Source organism: Eubalaena glacialis, chromosome 1 (genome assembly GCF_028564815.1).
Source record: "Eubalaena glacialis isolate mEubGla1 chromosome 1, mEubGla1.1.hap2.+ XY, whole genome shotgun sequence".
In the NCBI taxonomy this organism is placed as follows: Eukaryota; Metazoa; Chordata; class Mammalia; order Artiodactyla; family Balaenidae; genus Eubalaena; species Eubalaena glacialis.
Window position 1 is genome coordinate 24,323,752 of NC_083716.1, and position 26,058 is coordinate 24,349,809.

The 26,058-nt window shown below is 40.8% G+C and overlaps 1 protein-coding gene across 1 annotated transcript in view; it reads right to left on the minus strand.

Annotated features, from left to right (window-relative positions):
- The window catches only part of SORCS3 (sortilin related VPS10 domain containing receptor 3), a 596,683-nt gene that overhangs the window by 56,532 nt on the left and 514,093 nt on the right, over positions 1-26,058 (minus strand). The window contains exons 13-14 of the mRNA XM_061193540.1: positions 24,657-24,748; positions 13,408-13,515 (exon numbers count right to left, since the gene is read on the minus strand). Coding sequence (XP_061049523.1) covers positions 13,408-13,515; positions 24,657-24,748 — 200 coding nt within the window. The remainder of the gene's footprint in view (positions 1-13,407; positions 13,516-24,656; positions 24,749-26,058) is intronic.

The window sequence follows — 26,058 nt, forward strand, 5'->3', positions numbered from 1 at the left end:
CGGTGGGGGGGGTCTCTTAGGCTGCTTGCATAAGAGGCAGAAAACACCATGAAATATACAAAACTGAAAGCACAGCTGGTGGAAGTAAGAAAAGAGAAATAGGCAGAGAAGATGTTACCTAGAGAGCTCCAATTATGGCCCAATTTGTCTCAAGGTCTAAAGCACTTACTATGTGGAGAATTATGTACTTGAACCTGAACTATGACAATCTTCATTGGCTTGGCCTCTAGTTGGGAGTTCCTGGGCCATGGAAAAGAGAAAACAGAACTATAAAGTCTTAGTACTCAAGACTAAGGGTCCTTAGCGATAAACCTTTGGCCCAACCCCTTCACCTGCTAGCTGGGGAAATCAAGCCCCAGGTAAAGTAGTGGTCTGCTCAAGAACACAAAGGACTAGAACCCAAGTCACCTGAACCCCAACTTTTTCACCAACACTGACTGCTTTTCATGGGGATACCTTTGCAGCTTGCAGGTTGAGTCATGGTGCGCCATATGTGACAATAGTACCATGAATAATTGCTGGAAGAACGTGATCACATCCAGGGCTATGGTTAACCAGGGAAGGCTTCAGACAAGACCCACTTTCCACATTTTGCTGGCTTTTCCTTAAGGCTCCTGTGTCTAAAGAGACCTCTGGGTTTTCCAAGCTCTAGCCTGCAACTCTGGAACTATAAATGTGTGCTACTAGGTTCTTCTAAGAGAGGATTTTCTTTGATGTGCTAAGATCTGTCATTCCTCTGCACAGTCTAATGGGCCTAATGAGTCATCAGAATGACACAGACAATGATGTATTCTGGGTTCTAGGGAAATGAGCTGCCCTCCAGAGACAGCTTAGCTGCTCTCATCAAGCCCCTAAGGCGGGTAAAGGTCAGAGATACTAGGGTGACGGAATCTAAACTGGACTTCATGGATGGCCAGCAGGATGGAGGGCAGGCATAGACCTTCAGTTCACAAATGAGGGGGATATCCCTCTGGGTACCAGGGAAGAGGGAGTCTCCCATTGGTCCAGGTGTTGCCTCCACATTGACATGTAAATAAACGTGCCCCAAATCAAAGGCTCTGCAATGACCCAGACTGGCTACTTGCAATTTCCCCTATTGACACATTGGATTTATTTCTCATTCTTCTAAGTAAACAATTAAACCAGCTGTGGATTCTGGTGAGTCACACACCATCTTCTCTGCCACCTCCGTCCAGGACTCAGAATTAGCCATTGCTAGGAAACCGCAAATCCCAACTCAATCCTTTTACTCCGCCTCAACTCCTTTCACTGGCTGGATGTCATTAATTTAAGAACAAATTATTAGAAACCTGGAAAACAGTTCTGAAATACCTGCAGATTTATGATGAAGTCATTTCACAAAAGGTCACAGGCAACCCTGATATAATTAAATCTTTCATTAATTTTTAAAATGCGCAATAACTTACAAATGCAGCATAAATTAACCAGATGACCTTGAAAAGGTTATTTAGAGCACTGCTTCATCAGAAGCCACTATCTAGCAATTTCCTGAATTTTTATTTTATGAGTGGGATTTGTCTTTTTCCATTCTTGTCTTTGATTGGGTTCTAGTAGCCTGCTTATTTGAAATGATTTAGTATTAATTTATTCAGAGCATTAGTCAGCACTGGGGAGTGATGGTGGGTAGTTATGACTCTCCCTTCCTCTAGGTCATGACTTCAAAGGTAGAGTAAGTGTGACCCACACAATCATCTACACATACCTAAATGCAGCCTCTACTCTTTTATCTGGAAGCTGCTTTTTATTTCATGAGTAAATTTTGAAAAATGGTTTCCCTTTTCTCATTATAAAAAGAATGCATTCTCATAAAAAAACTGAAAACTTTAAATATCTATAGCTGAGAAAATAAAAACCCCACTGGAGGTAATCACTTTTAATATTTTGTGATATTCCCTTCCATTCACTGACAGTGTTCTTCTTTCTCAGACTAAGAGATAAGCAGTAATCAGAATCCACAGCCAGAATTTAAATTTTTGGAAGTTAGAGGTAACCCTGAAATCTTTCTCGCCCTGTCTCTCTCTCTCTCACAAACACACACACACACACACACCCCACCACCACCACTACCACCACCATTAAAACTCAATTGGATTATGGAAAAATATTCCATAAATATTAGAGCTGAAATAAACCTCATACAAAACTGACCTTTCTTCTGTAGGGTACAGAAGAGACTGTAGAACATAGCAACTTCCCATCAGCAGGGACCTTGGCTATCCTGTTTATGTCTTAGCCCAGCTCCTGGAGCTCTTAGAACAGTGCCTAACTTGTAGTGGGCACTCAATACATATTGTTGAATAGAGAAATGATCAATGTTCTTGTAATAGCAACTTGACACATGTGGATTCCTGAGTCCTCCTTTAAGTGTTCCTACGGAGTTCAGCTCTCTGAAAGGCCTAGGCTCCCTTACGCCTCCTTTACCTCCATAGGCCCTTCCTCTCTGCATCCAAGGAGGAAGCTGCTGAGGAGCGATTTCATATCAAAGCAGAAAGAGCAGCGTCCTGGAAAGGCCAGGCTTCGAGGCCAGCAGTTGCTGGTCTCCAGAAATTCAGGCCACGTCCTTGGCTTTCCGTGTGCATCTATGCCACCTGACTGTTTTCCCATCAGGGTGTAGAAGGGATTAGTAGTAAAGGAGGTCAGCGGCTGCAGGGGAATTGCATTGAGTGAAAGTGAGACATGAACTAGACCTTAATAGAAATAGGCAGGGAATCAACAGCCAGGAATCCTGCACACAGAGTCTGTGTTAGTTACACGATATGATGTTGGGTGAGATGGTGAAAAGAGGCAGGGATTAAAAGGTTTGAAAATAAGTACCAGGAGAGAAGAAGGCAAGATTGAGAAAGAGACTGAAAGGCATTGGACCTGAAGAGGCAAAAGAAAGAAAGCTGATTTTTAAATGCACTGAAAGAAATCATTCAATGTCCAAACAACTTTGACTCTTTTCTCAAAACTTAATAAGCTCCTTCAACGGGTTTGAAAGTTTAAAGTCCACAACAATGGGAGTGTGGTCTGTGAACCTGTGAAAGATAAGCCAGGAGTTGGGTGATGAAGGAGAACCTAAGAGATGGAAACAAGAGGGAGAAGATGGATGCTCAAGATGGGGTTTGAGAGAGGAGGAAATATCTGGGAGTCAAAAGAGCTGTAAGAGAGCAGGGGAAGGAGAGGCGCCTAGTTTTCCTCTGTCGTCATATTTCTCAGTCTCCTACTTTGTGTCAAATCCTGAACCAAGAGATAAAAAGAATCAGGAAAAAGATAAAATTCAGCCCCTTCTTTTAAATAGTTTTCAGTTCAGGCCAACAGTATTATTCACTCTCAATGTATCTGCTGGGCCCCAATTATGCACAGGCCTCCATGTTCAGGGCTGTGGAGGATGACAAATAAGACAGTTGCCAACCTCATGAATCTTTCAGACTAAAAAAGACCTCAACTGCAGAGATGACCAATATGTAAAACACTTAGAACACAGTGCAAAAATAAAGGTGACAATGCCATTTCACCATGACCCAGCAATTCCATTTTTAGGTATGCAGTTCTGAGAACTTCTGTGTATGCATTTGGAGGCATATACAAAGATAGGACATTACTGTTTGTAATAGTGCAAAACTGGAAACAGCCTAAATGTCCATCGACAGGAGAATGGAGAAATAAATTGTGCATATTCATGTCACGACATAATGCCACAGCATTATGTGTCTGGACCAGATGGATTTGTCCCAAGACAGATAATACTGAGTGACAGAAGCATGTAGAGGAATGACAGCATTTAGATAACTACACATTTAAAAACACACAAAGCAATACCACCTATACTTCTATGGATAATTAAATATGTATTAAAAGTATCGACAGACACACTAGAAGGATATATATCAAATTCACATCAGTGGTTGATCTGTGTAGGGAGTGAGGGGAAAGGTTCTGAAAATGGGCAATACCAAGAAAACCAACTCTACCTGGAATGCCCTGCTATTTATTTTAAAAATCTGAAACCCAAATGATGACGTGTTAATATTTATTAACTCCAGGTTGTTGGCACATGGGTGCTCATAATACTATTTTTGTACTTGACGGTATTTTTAAAACTTTCAAAAAGAACTGTAAGAAAACAATATAGGTATGAAATTATGGACGTAGAACCTATACTGTGAATCACAAATTCAAAATCTTACAGGAGCCAGGAGTGCAACTTAAATGAACAATGAGTAAGCTGACGCAGCTGGAGAAGTCATGCACATCAGATGAGAGGTGGGGGAAGAAATAGCACACGCAGTGGAAACTGGGCAGCTGCCATGCAGCTCCAGCAGCCTGCAGGACTATGGGCACTTGGGCTCAGTGCTGCAAGATGTTTCTGCCTGCAAATTTTAGCTCCATTAAGAAAAGTGAAGGCCAAACTAAATATATCTGTCATCCAAATGCTGAAGCTTAAGATAGGAATTTAATGAAAGAAAATAAGAGCTGGAGGAATTGTGGAGGGCTTCCTGAAAGAGGTGAGACTTGTCTGTATGGTTAAAATAAGAAATGAGGAAACTTCTTAACTATTTCACGATTTGTCTATTCAATATAGTCAGCACTCCATATCTGCCACTTCCACATCCACAAATTCAATCAACCATGGAACAAAAACATTTAAAAAAAAATCCAGAAAGTTCCAAAAAGTAAAACTTGAATTTGGCACACACCGGCAACTATTTACATAGACTTTACATTGTTAAGTATTATAAGTAATCTAGAGATGATTTAAAGTATGTGGAAGGATGTTCAAAGTTTATATACAAATACTATGCAATTTTATATAAGGGACTTGAGCATCCATGAATTTTGGTATCCACAGGGGAGCAGGGCGTTTCCTGGAACCAATCCCCAGTGGATACCAAGGGACATCTATAAGACAGTGCAACTGAAGTAGTTTATGGATATGGATAAGTAGTACGGATAGTAGTTTGTGGAGAGTTTCTAAGTTTGTAGAAATTGTGTCAACAATTCAAATGGTATTTATAACACAGCCACAAAAGATTAAACTCCATGTACCCTCTTGTTCAGAGTCAACAAACTATAGCCAGTGGGACAAATCTGGCCCAAGGCCTGTTTTGGATGGCCTACAAGCTAACGATGGTTTTTACATTTTAAATGGTTGGGGGGAAGTGAATGAAGGAACATATTTTATACCATGTGAAAATTGTATGAAATTCACATTTCAGTGTCCATAAGTGAAGTTTTATTGGAACACACTGATGTCCATTCATTACATGTTGTCTATGGCTGCTTTCACACTGGATCAGGAGGGGCAAGTAGCTGTAGCAAAGACCCTGCGGCCAGCAAAGTCTAAAAATCTTTACAGAGAGAGTCTGCTGACCCCTGCCCTAGTTGGCCAAAATTCTTCCCTGAAGGTGGCCCGTTTCTTGATCATTAGACTCTGGAGACTGCAAACATCTCGAATGTCACTCAGTGGAGGTTATTTCACTTAATTCTCACATTCACATGAGGAACCCCAAGCTCAGAGGGAAGGTAAGACATCTAAGGTCACAGGGATACTAAGTGGCAGTCTGAGTACTGTCCCTGGAGTGTGGACCTCCAAGATCTATGTTCTCAGCCACCACCCCATCCCACACAGCAACCCATGGGTCAAAATAAGCCTTTTCTTCCCAGCCTACTGCCAGCTGCCAGTACCTCCCAATATCATCCAAGCCCCCTATGTAGGCATGCATTCTGCTTTTGTGTTCCTTGGCACCAACTCAGTGGGCCTCTGAATGGATGGCAAGTCTGGTGACAACCTGAAGGACGTGAATCCAGCAGCCAGCCTGAGAGGCGATGATTTGGGAGTTCCACTGGATTTGCTGATTACTTGAATGACTTACTTTGGGCAAAGTAAAATCAGACTCTTCTAGCAAACAACAGAGAACTGAAAAACAGATCAATGGAAGCAGCACTGCTTCATTTCCAACGACTTTATCGGATGTAGCTACTAGAGGCTAAACAATGTATTTAAGCTCAGGGCTAGGTCTCTGTGTTGCTCCAGGGCTATATTTGAGAGCATGTTCACTGCTAAGCATGAGGTCACGGTCTCTTAAGTAGAAAGAAGGTCTTCACTTTTTTAAACCTCCGCAGCTTTGGGGTTTGTATAATTTTCTAGGCAAAATGTTATATCTCCCCCTTCACTTTGGCTGTTAGTTCTGCTGGCAGAACAATGTATCAGAGATTTATGCCAATTAGAATTGGATTTATACAGGGACTCAGTGAGGCAATTGGCCCTAGACAATTTGCTGAGAGCATCTCTGGCCCTTCTCATCTCTCACTCTCCCCTGCACAGGCCAGGCAAGTTCATATTCTTACTGCTCCATGTTTGCTCACACTGTTCCCCCACCTACAAGACCTGTGCTCCTCCCTCTCTGCACAGACACGAAGCCCTACCTAGCTACTCTATTTTTAATCTCTTCTCTGATATCCATTGGCAACTACAATTTGTCCTACCCCCTTACCATTTACTTGTTTTGTAGTTCTTTCATGTGTTTGTCATATTTTTTCAGATAGATTGTGTTTGAATGGGTCTGCTGTGACTTCGTGTCTGGTAGCACAGTGGGTGCCCATCAATACTTAGTGAATAACATCCCTGCCCCTCTTGCCCCAAACGCCACAGTCCTTTATTGAACAAACCTTGGAGAATTCTAGTATCTTTCTTCAAATTTCAGCTCTGAGCCCAAGGTTTGAAACTCACATTCCTTGCCCTCAGTTTTCCTCTTACTGGGTGTGCGAGCTGAGCCCCAGTGTCCTCCTCTGCCCAAGGACAATAATCCCATCTACCTGATGGGGTTATTGCAAAATGTCAATGAAATCAAGTTTGAGAGACAACTCAGCAAGATACCTGACACAAAGGAAGGTATGCAGCAGACACAGGTTGGCTGCTGCTGGTAAGAAGTTATCTATTCTCTTCCAGGGAAGCTGCACCCCTCCCTTTGGGGATTTGTTTTCCCCCTGGGAGGCTGCCAGGTTCACCCCGGCCCCCGTGAAAGATCAGCTAAATCACAACCAATTGGTTAAAATGCTTCATGTCAAGAAAGAATTTCAAATGTGGCTTTGAGGCTGTAGGAAAGCAGTGTTTTTCCATCTGATGCCACATCTGAGCCAAGCCAAAAAGAGCTCTCCTTAAAGTGCTGATTTGGGGGCCAATAGTGGACCGAAGAGTCCCAAGTGCTCTAACAGCCACAGGCACCTCGTCAGCTGGAGAGCCAGTGCCTGAGACAGCAATAGGCCCTCCGGCTTGTCAATTATCCAGCCCTGTTCTCAGCCTTAAGTAATAAGAACGGTCACATTTCACTGTGAATTAGACTAGACTAGATGGTTCCTCTGTCAAGGTTACCAGGGAGATGCTGAAATAATAACATTTGAAAAGACAGTGGAAAAAAGAGGAATAAAAGCAAGCAAATCCCATGCCTGCAAGCTGGGGACTGTCTCTCCCACACAGATTCCCCTATAAAGCCACGGTGTTAGAAGTTTCCATGCTCCTGAGCTTTGGCCTCTGGGAGAACTGCACACTGGAGAGATTCTGTAGAAGGTAGAAGAAATAAGAAATCATTCCCAGCATGGTCCTCATTCCCTAGCTGCCCTTCTGCGCCCACTGCCATTCCACCCCTGCTTCATCATCCCCTATACACACGTCTGCACACAGACACAGGCTGCTCTGATTCCTACCCAACTCCAGGCGCCCATAACTTGCAACTATTGGATTCTGATCAGAGCACTTCAGAATCTCTGGGGATCTATAAGCAACTCCCTAAAATGCTAGAGCCATGGGCCAGAGAAGTCACTATACTCACAATGGTGGTAAGGTTATTGGGGACCATAAGAGTCATGTGTTAATTCATTCATTTCTTCATTCAATCACTTAATACATATATACGGTTAAATCCTCAGTGCTAGCACAAAACTGATGCACATGGCAGTCAAAAAACAAAATACACAAAGATCCTCCCTCATGGGAACCTAAAGTCAGTGTGTGTGTGTGCACGTGTGTGTTGTTTATGTGCAAACACATGTGTGTCTGTGTCTTAAGGTTAGATGAAGGGGGAGGGGAACCTACTAAACCAACTGCCATTTTCATTAATATTTATTGCCCAAAGTGTTGTGAAGGAAAAAATACATAGGGCTAAGGCTATATATAGAGTGGGGCCCCAACCTGGTCTGGTGGGCTAAAGGAGAGTGTGCCAGAAAACTGATACTTAGGCTGACACTTGAAAGACTTAATTAGAAGCTGGTTGTTCAAGTGTGGAGGGCAAGCACATTCCAGATGGATACACAGACAAAGACCCTGGGGCAGAAAGGCACCAGTAGATCAGAGAAGGGTGGTCAGAGCATGGGGGCCAGAAATGAGGTCCCAGACATGGACTCAGTGTAGATATTTACAGACCATTCAATGAGTTTGGACTTCATCCTAAAGTCAATGGAAAGCCCTCCACGCATTTTGAGAAGAGGAGTGGTGTTTCCATATTTCCAATTTCAAGAACATCACTCTGGATGTAAGTCAAATTCCTAAACATAACCTAAGACCCTTCATAGGCTCAACCCCTTAACCCCAGTCATGCTCTCTCATGGTTCTTTCCTTTGCTTTGAAGTCATTCATTCTTTCAACCAGTAAGAAGTGATTTCTGACTACATGCCAACCCTCTTTTAGGCACTGAGGTTATAGTGCTCAACAAAACTGTTTAAAATGTGTGCTTTCTTTGAGCTTACATTCTATTACCTATTAATTGGTTGTCCATTGGTGAACTGCTATTGAAACTTCCAGACTGACTCAGTTGTCACATTTCATACATGTGAAGTTTTCACTTCCCTCTACTTGTATCCTGGTTATATAACTAGGGATTCTTGATGATTGTGTATCTCATTCCCCGCACCCCCCAACACACCAGACTGAGAGCTCCTTAAAGGTAGATATAATTGTATTTACCTCTTTGATATTCCTTAAGAGGGTCTAAAACATATCAGAAGCTCATGAAATGTTTCTGAATGAATGTATAGTAGTCAGGGCTCTCTAGAGAAACAGAATGAATAGGAGATAGAGAGAGAGACAAAGAAAGAGAGAGAGAGAGAGAGAGAGAGAGAGACTGACTATATGGAATTGGCCCACACAATTATGGGGGCTGACATGTCCCAAGACCTGCAAGGTGAGTCAGCAAGCTGGAGACGCAGGAGGGCCAATGGTATAGTTCCAAGCTTGAGACCCAGGAAAAGTGGAAGTTTCAGTTGGAGTCAAAGGCAAGAAAAAGCCATGTCCCAGTTCAAATGCAGCCAGGCAAGAAGCATTCTCTCTTGCTCAGGGAAGAGTTAGCCTTTTAGTTCTAACCAGGTCTTCAACTGATGGGATGAGTTCCACCCACATTAGGGAGAACAATCTGCTTTACTGGGTCTACTGATTTAAATGCTAGTCTTATCCAAAAACACCTTCACAGAAGCATCCAGAATAACGTTTGACCAAGTATCTAGGCACGCCATGACCCAGTCAAGTTGACCCATAACATTAACCATCACAAACTTATATATATTATATCCTCCAAATGAAGGTAACAAGGCAATAAAACCTTAGTGTGAATGAGCTAGTCCTTCTTTCTCCCTGACTTCAGTTGAACTACAGAGTCAGGGTTAACAGAAAGAGGCAGGATACAGAATTCAAATAGACTACATCATAAATAAGTTTTTGGCTAAATGGCAAGGTTAAGCAATCTTGTCCCCAGATGGACCTCCTGTCCTCGAAGTTCCTAAAGCATATATAAAATTATTTGAACTCCTGCTTTAGTCTTTGTCATTGCTATTCCATGTGAGAAAAGCAGTGGTCATCCTTAGTGGGCCACTTGGTTTTAAAGTCCTTTTTAAACCTAAGACAGAGCCAGAAATTGCCTCTCGGCAATCATTTCAGGGCCTACACTTCTGGCTGTCTAAGGTTCCCTGGATCATTTTCACACTAGAGAAACTTTGAATTAATAAAAAGTTAAAAATAGGGAGCTTGAATTGTTTATACTTGGTTGGATGATTGCTTCCAAACTCATCTTAATTCCATGAAGGACAAATACCTGTCTGCCTCAAATCCCATATAAGAAAATTATGCACTATTCTAGTTCCTGTTCTACTTACTAGCATTTAAAGAATCTTGATAAGCAAGGTAGAAGGGAGACAAAAGCTCTGCCACACTCCTTGGAGTCTTACTGGGGAGGAAAGAAAAACAGAAGCACTAGCTCATCTTTTCAGTCAATGGTTTAGCCCTGAGGTCAGTCTCCCTCATATCCATGTGACCAGCTAAACGCCATCCAAAGCTGAGAAAAAAAAAAACATTACCATTTACGATTAGATGAATACAGAATTTAAACTGTGGCTTCAAATTTGCTGGGGAACGCCAGGTCATGGAGAGATTGGTGTACATGCACTATTGTTCAAAGTAATGCCCAAGAGAAGCATGCAATGGGTTCAGAGAGGTCTCATACAAGAGAACGCAGGATAAATCACAGTATGAGATAAGGAGAACACAGAATAAAAGGAGGACCAGTATGTCTCTTTGCTACAAAAACAGGGAAGACCTGACTTTAGGACCATACGTAACTTCACTGCCCCACCTTCTAGGGCCATGTCAGATTTGACTGTGATGAGCAGCCACATTTGGCTTGATCCATTCAAGTAGACTGCACAACCTTCTTGAATGTGTGAACCTTCTCCTTACAGAACTTAGAACTCAATACTTGTAACTTCCTAGTGGCCGTATTGGAGGAAGTCCCAGAAAGAAGGAAGGTTTTCTTTTCATATCTAGTGATTAAGCGAAGGATGGGAAATCATTTGGAAAAGTCAGCTCATGGTCAGAGATCCTTATGAAAAAAGATGGCAGTATTCCTAGTATTCTGGGGTACGCTTCCTGGAATTCCTAAGAAAATATTTTAATCCCTTGGCAGAGTATTCTGGGTAACATGACAGAGTCATTTGTATGTCACATTTATTTAATGTATGCAGTCCACGAGGACAGGGGTTTCTTCTTGATTTGTTCATCTAGAATAGTATCTGGCACATAGGTACCACTAGTTTTTTTTAACACTATAACTTTTCGAAGGTCTTGCTGTGACCCTAGATCCTTGGGATTTCTCTCTCACTGTATCTCTGTTGTCTAAATCTCTCCATATATACATGTATATTTATGTGTACATATATACGTGTACATATGTCTATACACACAAATACTTGCATATATATTCACTATGCATATATATCTACATATTTATCAAATCATTTGTATTTTAGAAATAAAGTTTATGTTATGATACTGCCTTTGAACATCCAGAATTTGTATTTATACAACATATTGTTGCTGTGTATCTACCAAACGATGAGGCTTCAGACTCTAAGCATTACTAACATACTATATCTTAAATACTGTCTATGGCTCAAACAGCTAAACTTGCATACAACAGTGTTAACTCTTAATTAATAAAGTGACTTGACAGCAACAATAGAGTCCATTTGTTATCACAGGAAATTTAATTAGAAATTTAGATGGTGAGACAATTCTGTTTTGGAGGATATTTTAGGAGAACGAAAAGAAATTGCTGAAAAAACTCAAATTAAAGCTGTACTTCCTGAGTAACAAATTCTACAAGAAATCCTTGTTTACATTGTACAACAGAACTGTCCAGAGAAGTTCTATCATGGCACAAGTTGGCCTCTAAAGACATCAGTTACGAATACAATATACCCCTTGGGAAGATTGTAGCAGCGCCTCATAGGGTTTGACATCGTGTCTTTCAATTTCCAACAATAGATCATACATGCCTAACACATGGATCATGCTCAAAAATGAGCGTTAAGTCTTTAAAAGACACAGTTCACACCCTTGAAGTTAGAGAGAAGGTTGTACAGGCAATTTGGAAAATTCAGAAAGAATTAAAGAAGATAATTTAAAATCACTTTTCGTTGCACTTGTTTCAAATAATTTTAAAGACATTTTGTGGAGCCACCCAAATTTTCTGTTATGAACATTTTTTAAATAATGAGGACACTGGGAATCCTATAGACTCTTTTTATAGACATATCCTATAGACATGGAACCCCTCTGTAGTGTTTCTGCTGAATTTCCTAGGACTGGACTTTTGTCCATTTGTTCTGTTTGTTTTCTCCAATTTGTGCACCATTTTCCATCATGGCTGGGTTCTTTCTGTCATTCTGAAAGCTCAGAGGAGTGGCTGGTCAGCCCTCTGGATATGAGGATGGAAGTGGAGGGAAGGAGCATGGCAAAGTGGTCCAGTCTGGGGCTAGATTACAACATTTGATCAAAACTGCGTAGCTGCAGTTATAAAAGATTTTTCAACTGATCACTCTGGGAAAAAAAGTAAAGCATAGGAATTAGCCATTTGCCCTTGTATTTGCCTCCTCCGCAAAGCTCATCAGTTTCATATCAGGAAAAGATTGATTCAAACTATAAAGAAATTAATGAACGCAAAGGTTAAAAGAAGAGCAGTGTCCCCTAGAGTAAGAAGATGACAGCGTTCCCCCAAGCTGGCCCAGGAGCATTCTATGAGCCTTTCTGTGACAAGTCCACAGTATAGCAAATTCCCCTTAATCTTGCCCAGCAGACTCCCTTCATTCTGTCCAGCAAATAATTAAAGTGTAAGATATTCCAGTCTCTTGGGAGTAGGGGAGGTGGAGGGCGGTGGGGTTTCGTATTGCTGGTGAAGGGTTACCACAACTACTCCTCCACACCTCCCTACCTACAGCAGTGCACACAAACACGCATAATCAACTTTTTAAGAATTAAACTTTGATATAATTTTAGAAAACATCAAATTATTATCTTCTTTAATATTCAGAAAGTACTTTGGAGTTTTTTACAGCTTTAAGATCTATATCTCTACCACCTATTCTCATCGTAAAGGAGTGTAGAAAAATTTTCACAGCAAATTAATCTGAAGTGGAACAACAGCAACTCTGTGTGTGTGTGTGTATATCACAGGCTCTAGGAGCTTCCCTTAAAATATTCCCTGTTTTCAGTAAGTTGGCTGCTTTGTTCCCTCTGTCCCCATCTCTAGTTCCTTACTAGGCTGTTTTGGAAAGAGAGAAAACACATCGAAAGACTTAAGCTTTCTGTTTGCTTGGGTTTTGGATAAATGGAAATTTGTTACAATACTTTAATTTTATGAGAAACCTTAACTTTTCAATTAGAAGCCCAGCTTCTCTAATCCTGTCAGTAGCCTCTTGAATTGGTGGGTGTTGCATAAATATGTCCATCTTACAGATGAGGAAACTTTGGTCCAGAGACTGAAATGCTTTCGTGTAAGCCTCCCTGGGGAAAGTCCATGGTCTCCGTGGAAGTGGAACCCAGGTCTCCAGGCTCCCTTTGACCACAGACAAAGAAGTACTCACGTCATAATTTGGGTCTCCACGCCTGCCTCCACCAGAGCACCGTCCACAAAAAGAGGAAGCGAAGTGAAACCGTACTTGTTCCAGGAGTGGCCCTCGTCAAAACTCACCCTGGGTTGGAAACAAGTAGATGGAAGAGACAGCTGAAAATAAAACCACACTATTTTGCAACCAGTTTTCAGGTGATTAAATTCTCCTCTGTATCTCCCTTTCTGGCAGTTTGGATTATCAATAGGTATTAATCTTCAACATCTCCCTATATTATTATGAGATTTGATCAAAACTGCATTTCCTGGCCCAGGCACAGACAGCACCAAGAGCTGCAGAAATAGTTCAACATCTCAGAATTGAAGGAAAAAAACCACCCAAGCGGGAGGGCTTAGTGGCTGGAGTATCATGTTTCAAGTACTCAGAATGGAACCCGAGGTTCAATTTACAGCACAATCAATTCAGCCTCTGGAGTCTCTGACACAGATAAATTCAGTAGTGCGGGGTTTACCCTATGGGAGGGGAGGTGTGTGTCTTTCAGATCAAACCTTAAAAATAGCAATTTCCTATTTGTTCAGAATGGATGAAGTATCATTTTCCCTCCCCGATGCCACTTTAAGGGGCTTTTAGGGACGAGTATTGAGTGTCTGAGATGTTCTGGGCAACACTGTTCCATCTTTCGACCAACGGTAAGGGGAAGGTCTGGCTCTTTGTGGACACAGCATCTGAAACTCTTTAAAGGGATGCTGCTAGTGGAGAGGATTTGAGCAATCTTGAGCAGTTGCTTCCTTCCCTTTCTTGATATTGTCGAGTTCCCTACTGCCCCTTGATTTAACCGGAGGACAAAGCCCAAAGACCATCTCCTCTGAGAAGCTTTTCCCAACACTCCTCCTTCCCCAAGGCAGCTTTATTTGCTTCATTTTCTGTGATTCTTTTGGCCTGGTTAATTCTTAATTTTTCTCTGACTCCACAACACAGGATTCTGAGTTCAACTGTAGAAACTCTATTTTCCTACAATACCCAGGCCTTCCCTTATCATAGTGCTGAGTGATGACTTCTTAACTCATCTTGAATCCCTCCATTCAACATTATAATCTTGGGAATTCAGGGGTCACATATGTCTTGTGCATTGTCTGACCACCCCCGCCCCAATATCACCTACATATCCTTATTACAATGCTTCTTACGTGATATTACATACATAGTTTCAAAAGATATGTCTGACTCTCCCACTGAACTGTGATCTTTTTGAGGTCAAAGACCATACTGTTCACTTCTGCATTCCTAAAATTAGCAGAAACACTGGCACATGGTACTATATAAATGTTAAATGAATATATGAATAAAAAAATAAGAAGTGATTAAGGAAACTCTTTTAATCCATCCAATAATTTTTCAAGCATTACTTACACTAGCATCCATGAATTGGATGTGAATCCCTGTCCCCATTACTAGTTAACCTACTCAGTCCATTCTCTGGATATTACTTGTCTCTCTATCTTATCCTCTCTTCCCAAATAAACCATTCTTAAAAATTAGAAAGTCAATCTCTTTACCCAGCTAGAAAAACTAGTCTCATGCAATAACAAGTTTTGTATTTCTGGTATACTGAGACCTACTTCTACAAACAAAAAGCAGGCAGCGGTTATAAAAGTTTTATGACTTGCTAAATTATCAGTATCTGTCTTGACTTTTTATGAACAACTTTACCGAGATATTTTTTTTTTTTAAACATCTTTATTGAAGTATAATTGCTTTACAATGGTGTGTTACTTTCTGCTTTATAACAAAGTGAATCAGTTATACATATACATATGTTCCCATATCTCTTCCCTCTTGCATCTCCCTCCCTCCCACCCTCCCCATCCCACCCCTCTAGGTGGTCACAAAGCACCGAGCTGATCTCCCTGTGCTATGCGGCTGCTTCCCACTAGCTATCTATTGTACATCTGGTAGTGTATATATGTCCATGACACTCTCTCACCCTGTCACATCTCACCCTTCCCCCTCCTCATATCCTCAAGTCCATTCTCTAGTAGGTCTGTGTCTTTATTCCCGTCTTGCCACTAGGTTCTTCATGGCCTTTTTTTTTTTTTTCCTTAGATTCCATATATATGTGTTAGCATACTGTATTTGTTTTTCTCTTTCTGACTTACTTCACTCTGTATGACAGACTCTAACTCCATCCACCTCATTACAAATACCTCCATTTCATTTCTTTTTATGGCTGAGTAATATTCCATTGTATATATGTGCCACATCTTCTTTATCCATTCATCCGATGATGGACACTTAGGTTGCTTCCAGGTCCTGGCTATTGTAAATAGAGCTGCAATCTTTTGCACAGCAAAGGAAACCATAAACAAGACCAAAACACAACCCTCAGAATGGGAGAAAATATTTGCAAATGAAGCAACTGACAAAGGATTAATCTCCAAGATTTACAAGCAGCTCATGCAGCTCAATAACAAAAAAACCAACAACCCAATCCAAAAATGGGCAGAAGACCTAAATAGACATTTCTCCAAAGAAGATATACAGATTGCCAACAGACACATGAAAGAATGCTCAACATCATTAATCATTAGAGAAATGCAAATCAAAACTACAATGAGATATCATCTCACACCGGTCAGATTGGCCATCATCAAAAAATCTAGAAACAATAAATGCTGGAGAGGGTGTGAAGAAAAGGGAACACTCTTGCACTGTTGGTGGGAATGTAAATTGATACAGCCACTATGGAGAACAGTATGGAGGTTCCTTAAAAAACTACAAATAGAACTACCATACGACCCAGCAATCCCACTGCTGGGCATATACCCTGAGAAAACCATAGTTCAAAAAGAGTCATGTACCGAGATATTTTTGACATACAAAAACTGTATATATTTAAAGTGTATAACTTGATGCTTTGATATAGATAGATAGATAGATAGATAGATAGATAGATAGATAGATACATAGGGATAGAGTGAAACGTTGGCCACAATGAAGCTGGTTTCTGAGGGGGTGGGAGTGGAGGGTGGGCAGGAGGAAGAAATGAGGAGATGTTGGTCAAAGGTACAAAGTTTCAGTTATGCAAGATGAATGAGTTCTTGGAGATCTAATGTATAGCCTGATGATCTAATGTATAGACAAGTCAATATTGTCTTGACTTTTAAGGACTTGGCCATTTCAGCCTTTTTTTTTTTTTTTTAATAGGCTGAACGCTAAATAATCACTGAAGCTGAACCAGAGGAAGTTGGGCAGATCTGAACTGCTTCTCTTGGAAATGAGTTTCTCATTCAAAAGTGAAAACAAGAGCATAATTGGGAATGGATTTACCTTTCATGCCATGTACCCTCCTGGTTCCTAAAATAGGTAGGTATTTCAAAGTATGTCACGGCCACTAACTAGTTAAGTCTGTCTGGTAAGTCCAGAAGGTATAGAAAGATATTTGTTTAGTTTTTGGTTTGTTTATTTTGATGACTTTGGATTGATTATTGTCTTGATAGGAAGAAGGCAAAGTGGTTGAAGACCTCTGTCCTTATCTCATTCTCAGAGTTTTCTTACTGATGAAGGTCAGTTATTAACATTAGCAGAAAATATTGCAGTGGGTGCCACCACATCCCAGGGAAGGAGGAGCCTCCATACCACTGCCATTAACAGGGCAGAGGACAGTCATCTTTACTTTATACCTGAAGATAAGACACCACAAAGTAATAGAAACAGAGGGACCATCACAGCCTTCTGAGCTCTGAGTTCTAAGCTGAAAGCTCCAAAGAAAAACTAAGCCCAAGGTGGAGAGATAGGGTGTGGACGATAAAAGCACGCTGTATGAACTGAATCCATATGGAAGGAGCAAAAGCATGGATTAGATGGAAGAATGGGAACAGCAAAAACACTAGGAAATGCCAACACCCAGGTGGAAAGGCTAGCATATACAATAACCAAAGTCTAAGGATGACATCAAATTAGCATAGGCCAGGGGACAGTTCTCCAGAGCCAGGGTGAGGAATGAATGCTGTGACTATAATTTATGGTCAACGTACCACTAGGAAGCCCAGGTTCGTGCTACTCAGGTGACTTTCTGAGATCAGTAATTTCTAACACCCGAATATTTCATGCTGAGATAATTATGAAAACCAAAACAAAACTCCTCAAGAAACTCCAAAAAAATACATTATAAAATTTAATCTCTTAAGTATCAGAAACTTGGGTCTGTCATTTGTGAGAGCTATTCTTTCAGATGACTAGGAGTTTTTAGATGTTCTGAGGTAACTGTATTGAATGGTAACCCCACGGGACCCACCTTCTCCTCCTCTATTCAATAGCTCATTAATGGCCAAGACAAAGGAATTGGGAATCCCTTATTAGGCCCACAGGTGAAATTGCAATTGATAAGACTGCCAGTACTCAGGGAGACAGGAGTAAAGTTACAATTGACCTCTAAATAGTGACAAGACAGGACTATACAACCAAAAGAAAATAGAATTCACCTAGCAAATATTTATTGACATCTACCATGTGCCTGGTTGGCAGTGGCCACTGTTCTTGGGATATAGCAATGAACAAGAAAGGGAAGGCCCTAGCTTCAGTGGAACTTACATTCTAGTTTGAGGAGACAAACAATATGTAGATAAATGGATACAAAAAAATATGTTAAAAATAAGTGTCATGAAGACAGTTAAAATAGAGGGATATGATAGAGAGTGAGTGAAGCTACTTTGTATTGAAAATTTAAGAAAGTCCTCCCTGAGGAGGTGACATTTAAACTGAGATCTGAATGATAGTAAGGAATTTGCTATGCAAAGATCAAGGTGAGAGCCATTCTGGAGGGCAGACCTGGTGTGAAATGAAGTTGCTGTATGGGAAGAACAGAAAGATGGTTGGTGGTTGTAGATTACTGGGAAAGGGATTAATAGGAGGAAATGGAGTCAAGAAAATAAGGCTGGGCCAGATTACAAAGGACCTTGTTCCCAGCTGAAATGGGAGAGAGATGATTTGATTTAACCTTTACAAGATGGTTTCTTTGTGGTGAATGGATTGTCAGGCCCCAAAGTTGATGCAAGGAGATGAATCAGTGGGGGAGGCATGGCAATTATAAGAGACCAAGTAAGAGAAGGGGCTTGGAAAATGGTTTTAATAGTGGACATAGAAAGGGATGAAAGGTTGAGGATATTTTTACACGTAAAGTCAGTAGGATTTTTAGGCTATTTTTACAGATGAAGTCAATAGGATTTTGCTTGAACAAAAGAGAGAAGTCACAGACAACATGGATTTGGGGGGTTAAGCAACCGGGAAAGGGAAATGTAAAGAACAGGAGAAGCAAAGCTTTTTGTTTATTTATTTGTTTCTGTTTGGTCCACATCAAGGTTGAGATGCTTTTTGGATTTCCGTGTTGTAACACTGTCAAGAGGACCTTTGGATGGATGGATCCGGATTTCTGGAGACGGCTCAAAGCCAGGGATGTAGATTTGGCAGTCACTTATAGGAGAGGACCAACTTAAAGCAGAATGCTTCATTAAAATGAAAAAACAAAGAGCCCCACAGCCAGAGAAAGGAAAAAGAGTAACTAATGAGAAGTTCAAGCTGGAAAAAAACAAAACAAAACAAAACTGAGGTGATTGTCAATCACAAGACAGATATTTTCCAGCAATGTCCCTATTATGATAATCAAAGGCACTGTGAGTCTAGCGTGTGTTCACAGACAGGTAGCATGAATAATAAAAGAAATTATCCTTCCACCAGATCCTCAATACTATGTTCAGTTTCAATCACTGTAGAAAACTGACAATCAATGTGATTAGAAGTAAGAAACAAGTTGTTCTAGAAACAGGTTATATGATTTGAAGATAGCTTAGGGGAAAGAAGAATAAGAGCTGAATAATTTACCATCACCTTTTAACTTTTTTAGTAAGAAAGCTTCCAAATAGTTCAACACACAAAAATAATTCAATTGTTGCCTACGGAAAAGGGGTAACATCTGTGAATGAAATCAGAGAGAACGTGGATAGATGCATGAAAATATCAATTAAACAGTACAGATAGAATAAGGTAAAAAAAAGATTTCTAGTCTCATAATTGTTCTAAAAAGGAAAGTCAAATATTTGAACAAGAATGTAAGTTCCCAAGTATTTTGTCTTGTCCTTTGGTATATCCCAGCCCCTCTACTAGCGCTGGATAAATAGTATAGGCTCAATGCATATGTGAGAAATAAATGAACAAATGCATGCAATCTGTCTTAAATTGTGTATCTGATCATTTCCCAGAACTTAGAAAGCCTAGACAGAGCCATCTCTTGAGGTCCTTTATAGGTGTAGGACTCTAAACATCGCATGCATTTCTGGAGCTGACTTACTCTGCATAGGTCTGGGTAGCAGAACAAGGACGGATGGACAGAAATTACAAGTAGATTCGTTATTGCTCAGCACAAAACAATCTTCCTAACAACTAAAGCCAATGTACAGGGTGGAAACTCCTTCAAATTGGTCAGCTCTGTGCCGTCCTGGTGAAGTGGGGTGTCACTCTTAGGTGTCACAGAGGTATCTGCTGTAGTATGTGTGAAACTAGACTACTTGCCCTCCAAGACCCTTCCTTACTCCATGCATTGATGACTTTATAATATTGAGGTAAGAGCCACTAAAAGGGACAGAATCTTCCAATAGAATCTGATTCCGACAATCAGAATCCTCCCCGGAACACTCTAGCACAGAAATAGAGTTATAATGGCCATTGAGGATCAATGTTCCTCCCTTTGGTGAGGTGCATTGCTCTATTTTTTTATCATCCCAACCGCATGAGGCGATGGCATTGTAGCCACACAGAAGTCCTTCAGAGTAGCACGTGCACTTTCGCCTCTCAGAGGCACATATTGGCTGGAGCTATTGTTTTCATGTGAATGTTTCTATGAACAAAACGCCAGTGTTCACCACCATTTACAGAAGAGCAAAGGAACAAAAACGGCCAGGTGATGTTTTGTTTTTAGCTTCCAAGAACCTCCCTTTGAAAGGAAACACTGACAGCTTGTCAGGGCTAAGCAAACAGTAGGACCCCAGTTTACCCTCCGATGAGCAGCTCTGTCTATTGTGAGTTTTCATTACAGCACTGCATTCCATGGGGCGCCATTGTTCATTTCACTCGAATGCTTCTAAGGTACAAAGGTAATACTGGTAATACTGGATGGAGGGCTTACCTGAAATAGCACTTAGGTTCTAATCTCAATGCATCTAAATGTACACGGTCACAAGTGGATGGGTTCATTTGTATGCTGTTTTGTCTTCATACGTATCTAGCTACCTATCATTTCAATTTATAGGAAACAGCATGCCCTGTTAGCCTAGCTAACGTTTCCCCAGCTTTTCAATTATGATTCTCATTTTCTCTGAAAGGCGATGTAGTTATTATTTAAATTCGAGAGCCACTATACCCTTGTGGGAGAGTGGGTAGGCCAGTATCTTTTTCCTATGCAAATATATATACATTTGTATATGCTGCCAAAATAACGTCAGTGAGTCTGAGACCTACTACAGAAAAGAACAATGAACTGATCACTTAACCTTTCTTCCACTTCAAATGAGCTCTGTGTTTACCCTGAAGGTTGTAACTTAATTAGAAGCTACTGGTGATGAAGAAACTGCATTTGAGTTTCACAAGCTTGCAATTCATAAGCCAGCCAGAGACAAAATCAGTCAAGAAGTTTATAAGGAAACATTGATGAGAATGATAAGGTCAGGCCCTTACAGAACACTTACTTAGCCTCGAAAGAGAAGTACAAAATGCACAGGGAGATCAGCTCGGTGCTTAGTGACCACCTAGAGGGGTGGGATAGGGAAGGTGGGAGGGAGACGCAAGAGGGAGGGGATATGGGGATACATGTATACGTATAGCTGATTTACTTTGTTATACAGCAGCAACTAACACAAAAATGTAAAGCAATTATACTCCAATAAAGATGTTTAAAAAATAATAAAATTAAAAAAACAAAAAAGAATTCCTGAATGAGTTAAGTGCCACTGTTGTTTGTTAGCACACACACTCAGTAGCTGGCACTTAACCGTCACAGGGACTATTTCGGAGAAGGGCATTCATAGACAGGCAAGTAAGCAGAAGTCATGGGTGGTATCTAAGTTCAGGGAAGCATTTGTAGTATTTATGATAAATGACAGCATCAACATCCTTTAAATGGAGAAAATTCTATTTCCAAAGCTTGGTTTGAAAAATCATCTCTAATCCTTTGTAAATTGAAGTAGGTGAACAAATGGAGGGTAGTATTATCATTACTATTATAAGAGGAAATTCAACGGGATGTAGCTATTTTTCTGAGCTCAATAAATATTTTTTACCAACAAAAGAGATATTTCATGGCATAAGGGGAAACTCAAACTTTGTATTAATGCCTTTGAGAGGCAGGATTTGATCCTACTTACATATCCCTAGTGAATATTGATTTTCCCAACTTGGATGGTTTCCCTCCAGAAATTGCTAGACAAGTACTCCTTCTAGAAGTGATCAGGCCTCTGGAGAGAAACCACTGCAGAACAGACTGAATGGTCAGATGCAAGGATGCTAAGATTCGCCAAAGCCAAAACTTTCTCTATTCCTCTGCTCCATGCCAAATGTACTCTCCTCTCCTGTCACTAAAAAGAAATAACAACAATAGCAAACTCCTGTTTTCCTTAGGACAAGGCAACTTTTGTGTAAAAGTCTCTAAAATTCAACCATGAAGTGAGCGCTAAGTCCCTACCACATGAAGGAGAGAGAGCAGGAGGGTGACAGTCAAGGGTAAGATGGGATTGCCACCCTCTTCTCCCAGGACTTAAGGGGAAGAAATCTGCCAGCTGTATCTGTCTGCAGGGCATTTATCAATTATGTCATTGAGATTTAGATAGAGGTGCTTAGAACACAATGATAACGACTAAGGAATGTTACTTTTCTTGGTTAAAAAACAACAAACTTGTCTTAAGAGTCAAGCTGCCCTCCCTGAGAGTATAAGTCCTACTCAGTCCTCAATAGAGAGAACTCTTCTCACCACAGAGAGAGAGGTCTCGGTAGTAGAAGGAATTACCTACAGATTCAACCTGAACCCCTTAAACTGGCGTTTAAGTTCTTCTGAGGCCTACCCACCATTACTTACTCACATGCTTGATTCCAACCACATACAGTCTTCTGAGCACTCCCTACATCTCCTGAATTCCAGGCTTGGTCAGAGTTTTCCCTTCCCTTGGCTTTCCTCCCATCACTTCTCCTACTCCTGGAATCCTTTTATCAAGGATCAGCCCTCATGTCACCTGCTGCACAAAGACCCCCTCACACACGGGCGGGGGGCTCTATCCGGCCTCAGGATTCCAGCAATGCACACGGTCAGCATCCTTTCGTAGACATTGCTTAGATTTCCAGTAATATGTGGACTGTCTAAGCTCCTTACCTTGACTATGATCTCCCAGAGGACAGAGACCATGTGATAAGCCTCTGTGTACTCGTTAAAGTATCTGGAAAATTGGCAGGTAAAAGAGAAGAGCATCCATGATAGAAACCCAACTTGGTGCTGCAAGGTACTAGCTGTGTAGCTCTGGGCAAAGTATTTAACACGTCTGCATTTTAATGCTGTGATAAAAAGAGTACCCACAGGAAAATGCATAGGGTGGTTTCAAGAAGTAACTTAGGTAATTCATGGAAAGGGCCTAGAACAGTGCCTGGAATTTAAGAATCCCTGAGTAATGCTGACTATCATTACTACCAAGTAATTCCACTCTTCTGATACTACCCAAAAATTATAAAATCAGTAGTAAAAGGATGATAAGCAATTACATTAGGAACTTTCTCAAGCTCATGCTTGAGGTGGCAGAGCACTGTTTTTGTGCGTGTGTGTGTTTTGTTTTTGTTTTGTTTTCTACAAACGGCTTTAACTTAATAATTGGCCAAACTAAGAGAAACTTTCTTAAATCCTTGCCAAGGTGGCTGAAGCTTGAATTTGGTACCTGGGGATCCTAAGCTGATTTTTTCTTTTCCTGATTACAAATTGATGCTTCTAAGTAAAACTCTTACTCTAAAAGGGTTAGTCTCCCAAAATCAAGGGCCTGGGAGTTATGCCAGCATCCATCTTCCAGCCCATGGTGAATCCCAACAACTGTATTCTAGATAGCATTCCCTCTACTACCAAACATTCACTCTTTCAAATATTCATTCTGCTGAATTTGAAGCCTGAAATTCTTTCCCTTCAGGATATAAACATACACGATACTTATCCATCCTCCGCCAAAAATAAAAACATCTTCATCATCGTTATAATCTTCATCATAATAATATATTCTCACTCAACCCTTTGTCTTCCCTGGAGGGTCTTACATACATACACTCAACTGCATTCCATAATCTACTTTCTTGGGAAGAATTATCTACACTGTCTCTACTTTACTTCATTGTTTATCATTCATTCATCCATTCATTCATATATTGCACTCTACCTTTCAACCCCACCTCTCTTGTGAATCTACCCTAACAAAGATCACCAATGACCTCTTACATTGCTTAATTCTAGATTGTTTTTCACTCCTTAAAATCTATTCTGATTATAGAATTTGGTGCTATTGATCACCCCTTCCTTCAGCATCCATGAAAACATTTCTCCTGTGTTTTTATCTTTTTTGGCTATTTCTCCTTAGCCTCTCCTATAATTTCTTCCTCTGCTCTGCATGTTGGTATTCAACAGTATTCCATAGGAGTCCCTGTTTTCCCCTTTTTGTACCCACTTTCATGAGGCATGCAGCCTACTGACGTGGCTTTAACTACCACCTAATGGCTAGTGACTCCAAATCTAAAGTGTCATCCCAGACCTCTCTCCTGACCTTCAGATGAACGTATCTGACAACTAATCTTCATCTCTGCTTGAATATTCCTAGATATCTCAACTTCAACTGATCTAGAACTGAACTTAGTATTTGCTACATGCACCTAACCCTCTTCTTACAGCAATGTCCAGCTCCTGTATTTTGGATTCTTAATCTTGGCTGCTTGAACTTGAAGTTCCTTCCTGCTCATTTCTGGCTCATCTGAGCACCCATTCCTGCCACCCCACTGTATTCATTATACTTCCCCATCTAAATCATCTGGTCTTCTACTGTTACCAAAGAGTTGGATGATGTAATGTACATCAAATGGATGGATGGATAAAGAAATGGATGAAGAAATGGGTAAAATGGGTAGAAAATCATGCAGAATAACTTGTCCCAACCTTTTCCACTAAAAAGTTGCTCATTAACAGGGTAGGGAGCTGTCCTTACCACAAATGCCTGACTGGCAGAGGTGTGTGTTTCATGGCCACGAGGGCGCCACCCCAGTCTAGGAACCAGACATTGTACTCTTCATCAAAGATCTGGAACAACAACAACAATAACAATCATAGCAACGCCTTACATCTGCACAGTGCTTGACAGTTTACAAAGTTTTTCACATATATTGTTTCATCTAGATTCTGCCCCTTCCAACAACCCTATCAGGAAGTTTGGCAAGTAATGTCATCCCCATGTAATAGATGAGGAAATGGGCTTGTAGAGAACAAATAATTGTCCCTCGGCTACTCCAATGGCATTTCCAGGGCTCTTTCCCCTAGTACTGTGAGCCAGTGCGCCACAAGAAGTTCAGGCAACAAGACGCGTGCTCAACTAGATAACTCAATGGAAAATATGACTTCAAAAAACTTCCCCATCTTTTCATCTGAGTAACTTACTACTCAGCTTTCTCTTTCTCATCTTTTCAAATGAGACGTTTGCTAATTTATAAATGGTCTGTGTCTTTCTCATCTTTTCAAATGAGATGTTTGCTAATTTATAAATGGTCTGTGTCTTATAAACATTTATAATGTTTATAAATTATCTATGAATTTAAAGGACAATTCCTTTTAGACCTGTAGACATTATGAGCTACGTGATGACTGAGTTCTCAGACTTAGCCACCACCTCCTAAGTTCCCATGCAAGTTGGATGAAGACTTAAGTTTAGTGCTAGGGGATCCTCACTCTAAATGCTCACTGGGACACCATGCTTCCTCGGACCCAGAGTTACTGATTCTTTGATTTATTTGTCCATTACCTATTCATCCATCCACTCACTCATTCACTCATTCAGTGATCCATCCATTCATCTACATAGACATTTACTAGGCACCTACCATGATGCAAGTCTCAGAGCCTTAGCTTAGACCTAACCCCACATATAGCAACACTTCTACAATTTATGATTTTAAGTCTCCAACCTAAGACAGGAAAAATATTTCTCCACCAGAGAACCAGTTCTCTCCTCTAGATCATCTAGAGGAAAGTGGAATTGGAGACTTCCTCTAGCCCTTAACCACTAATGGTGGCTCTTACAGCCTGGATGGAGAGGTTGGGATGGTGGGTTAAGTGAGAAGTACTAGAAGGGGTAAGAAAGTATAAATAGACTTAAAAGGGAGAGAATAGGAGGAGTGGTGTCTCCTGTAAACATGCCCTAGGGAACACCACAGAGAAAAGTAAATGGACTCTCAGGCCTAAACCTTTCAATTGGTTTTATTTCTCATATTTGCCTTTAAATGCCCACACTAATGGTGAGCCTTAATGCACAAAAGACTTAAGGGATATTCATTTATACGTCAGATATAAACATAGACTCTGAGCCTGTAATGCTAGCTTTTCTCTCCAGAGCTCAA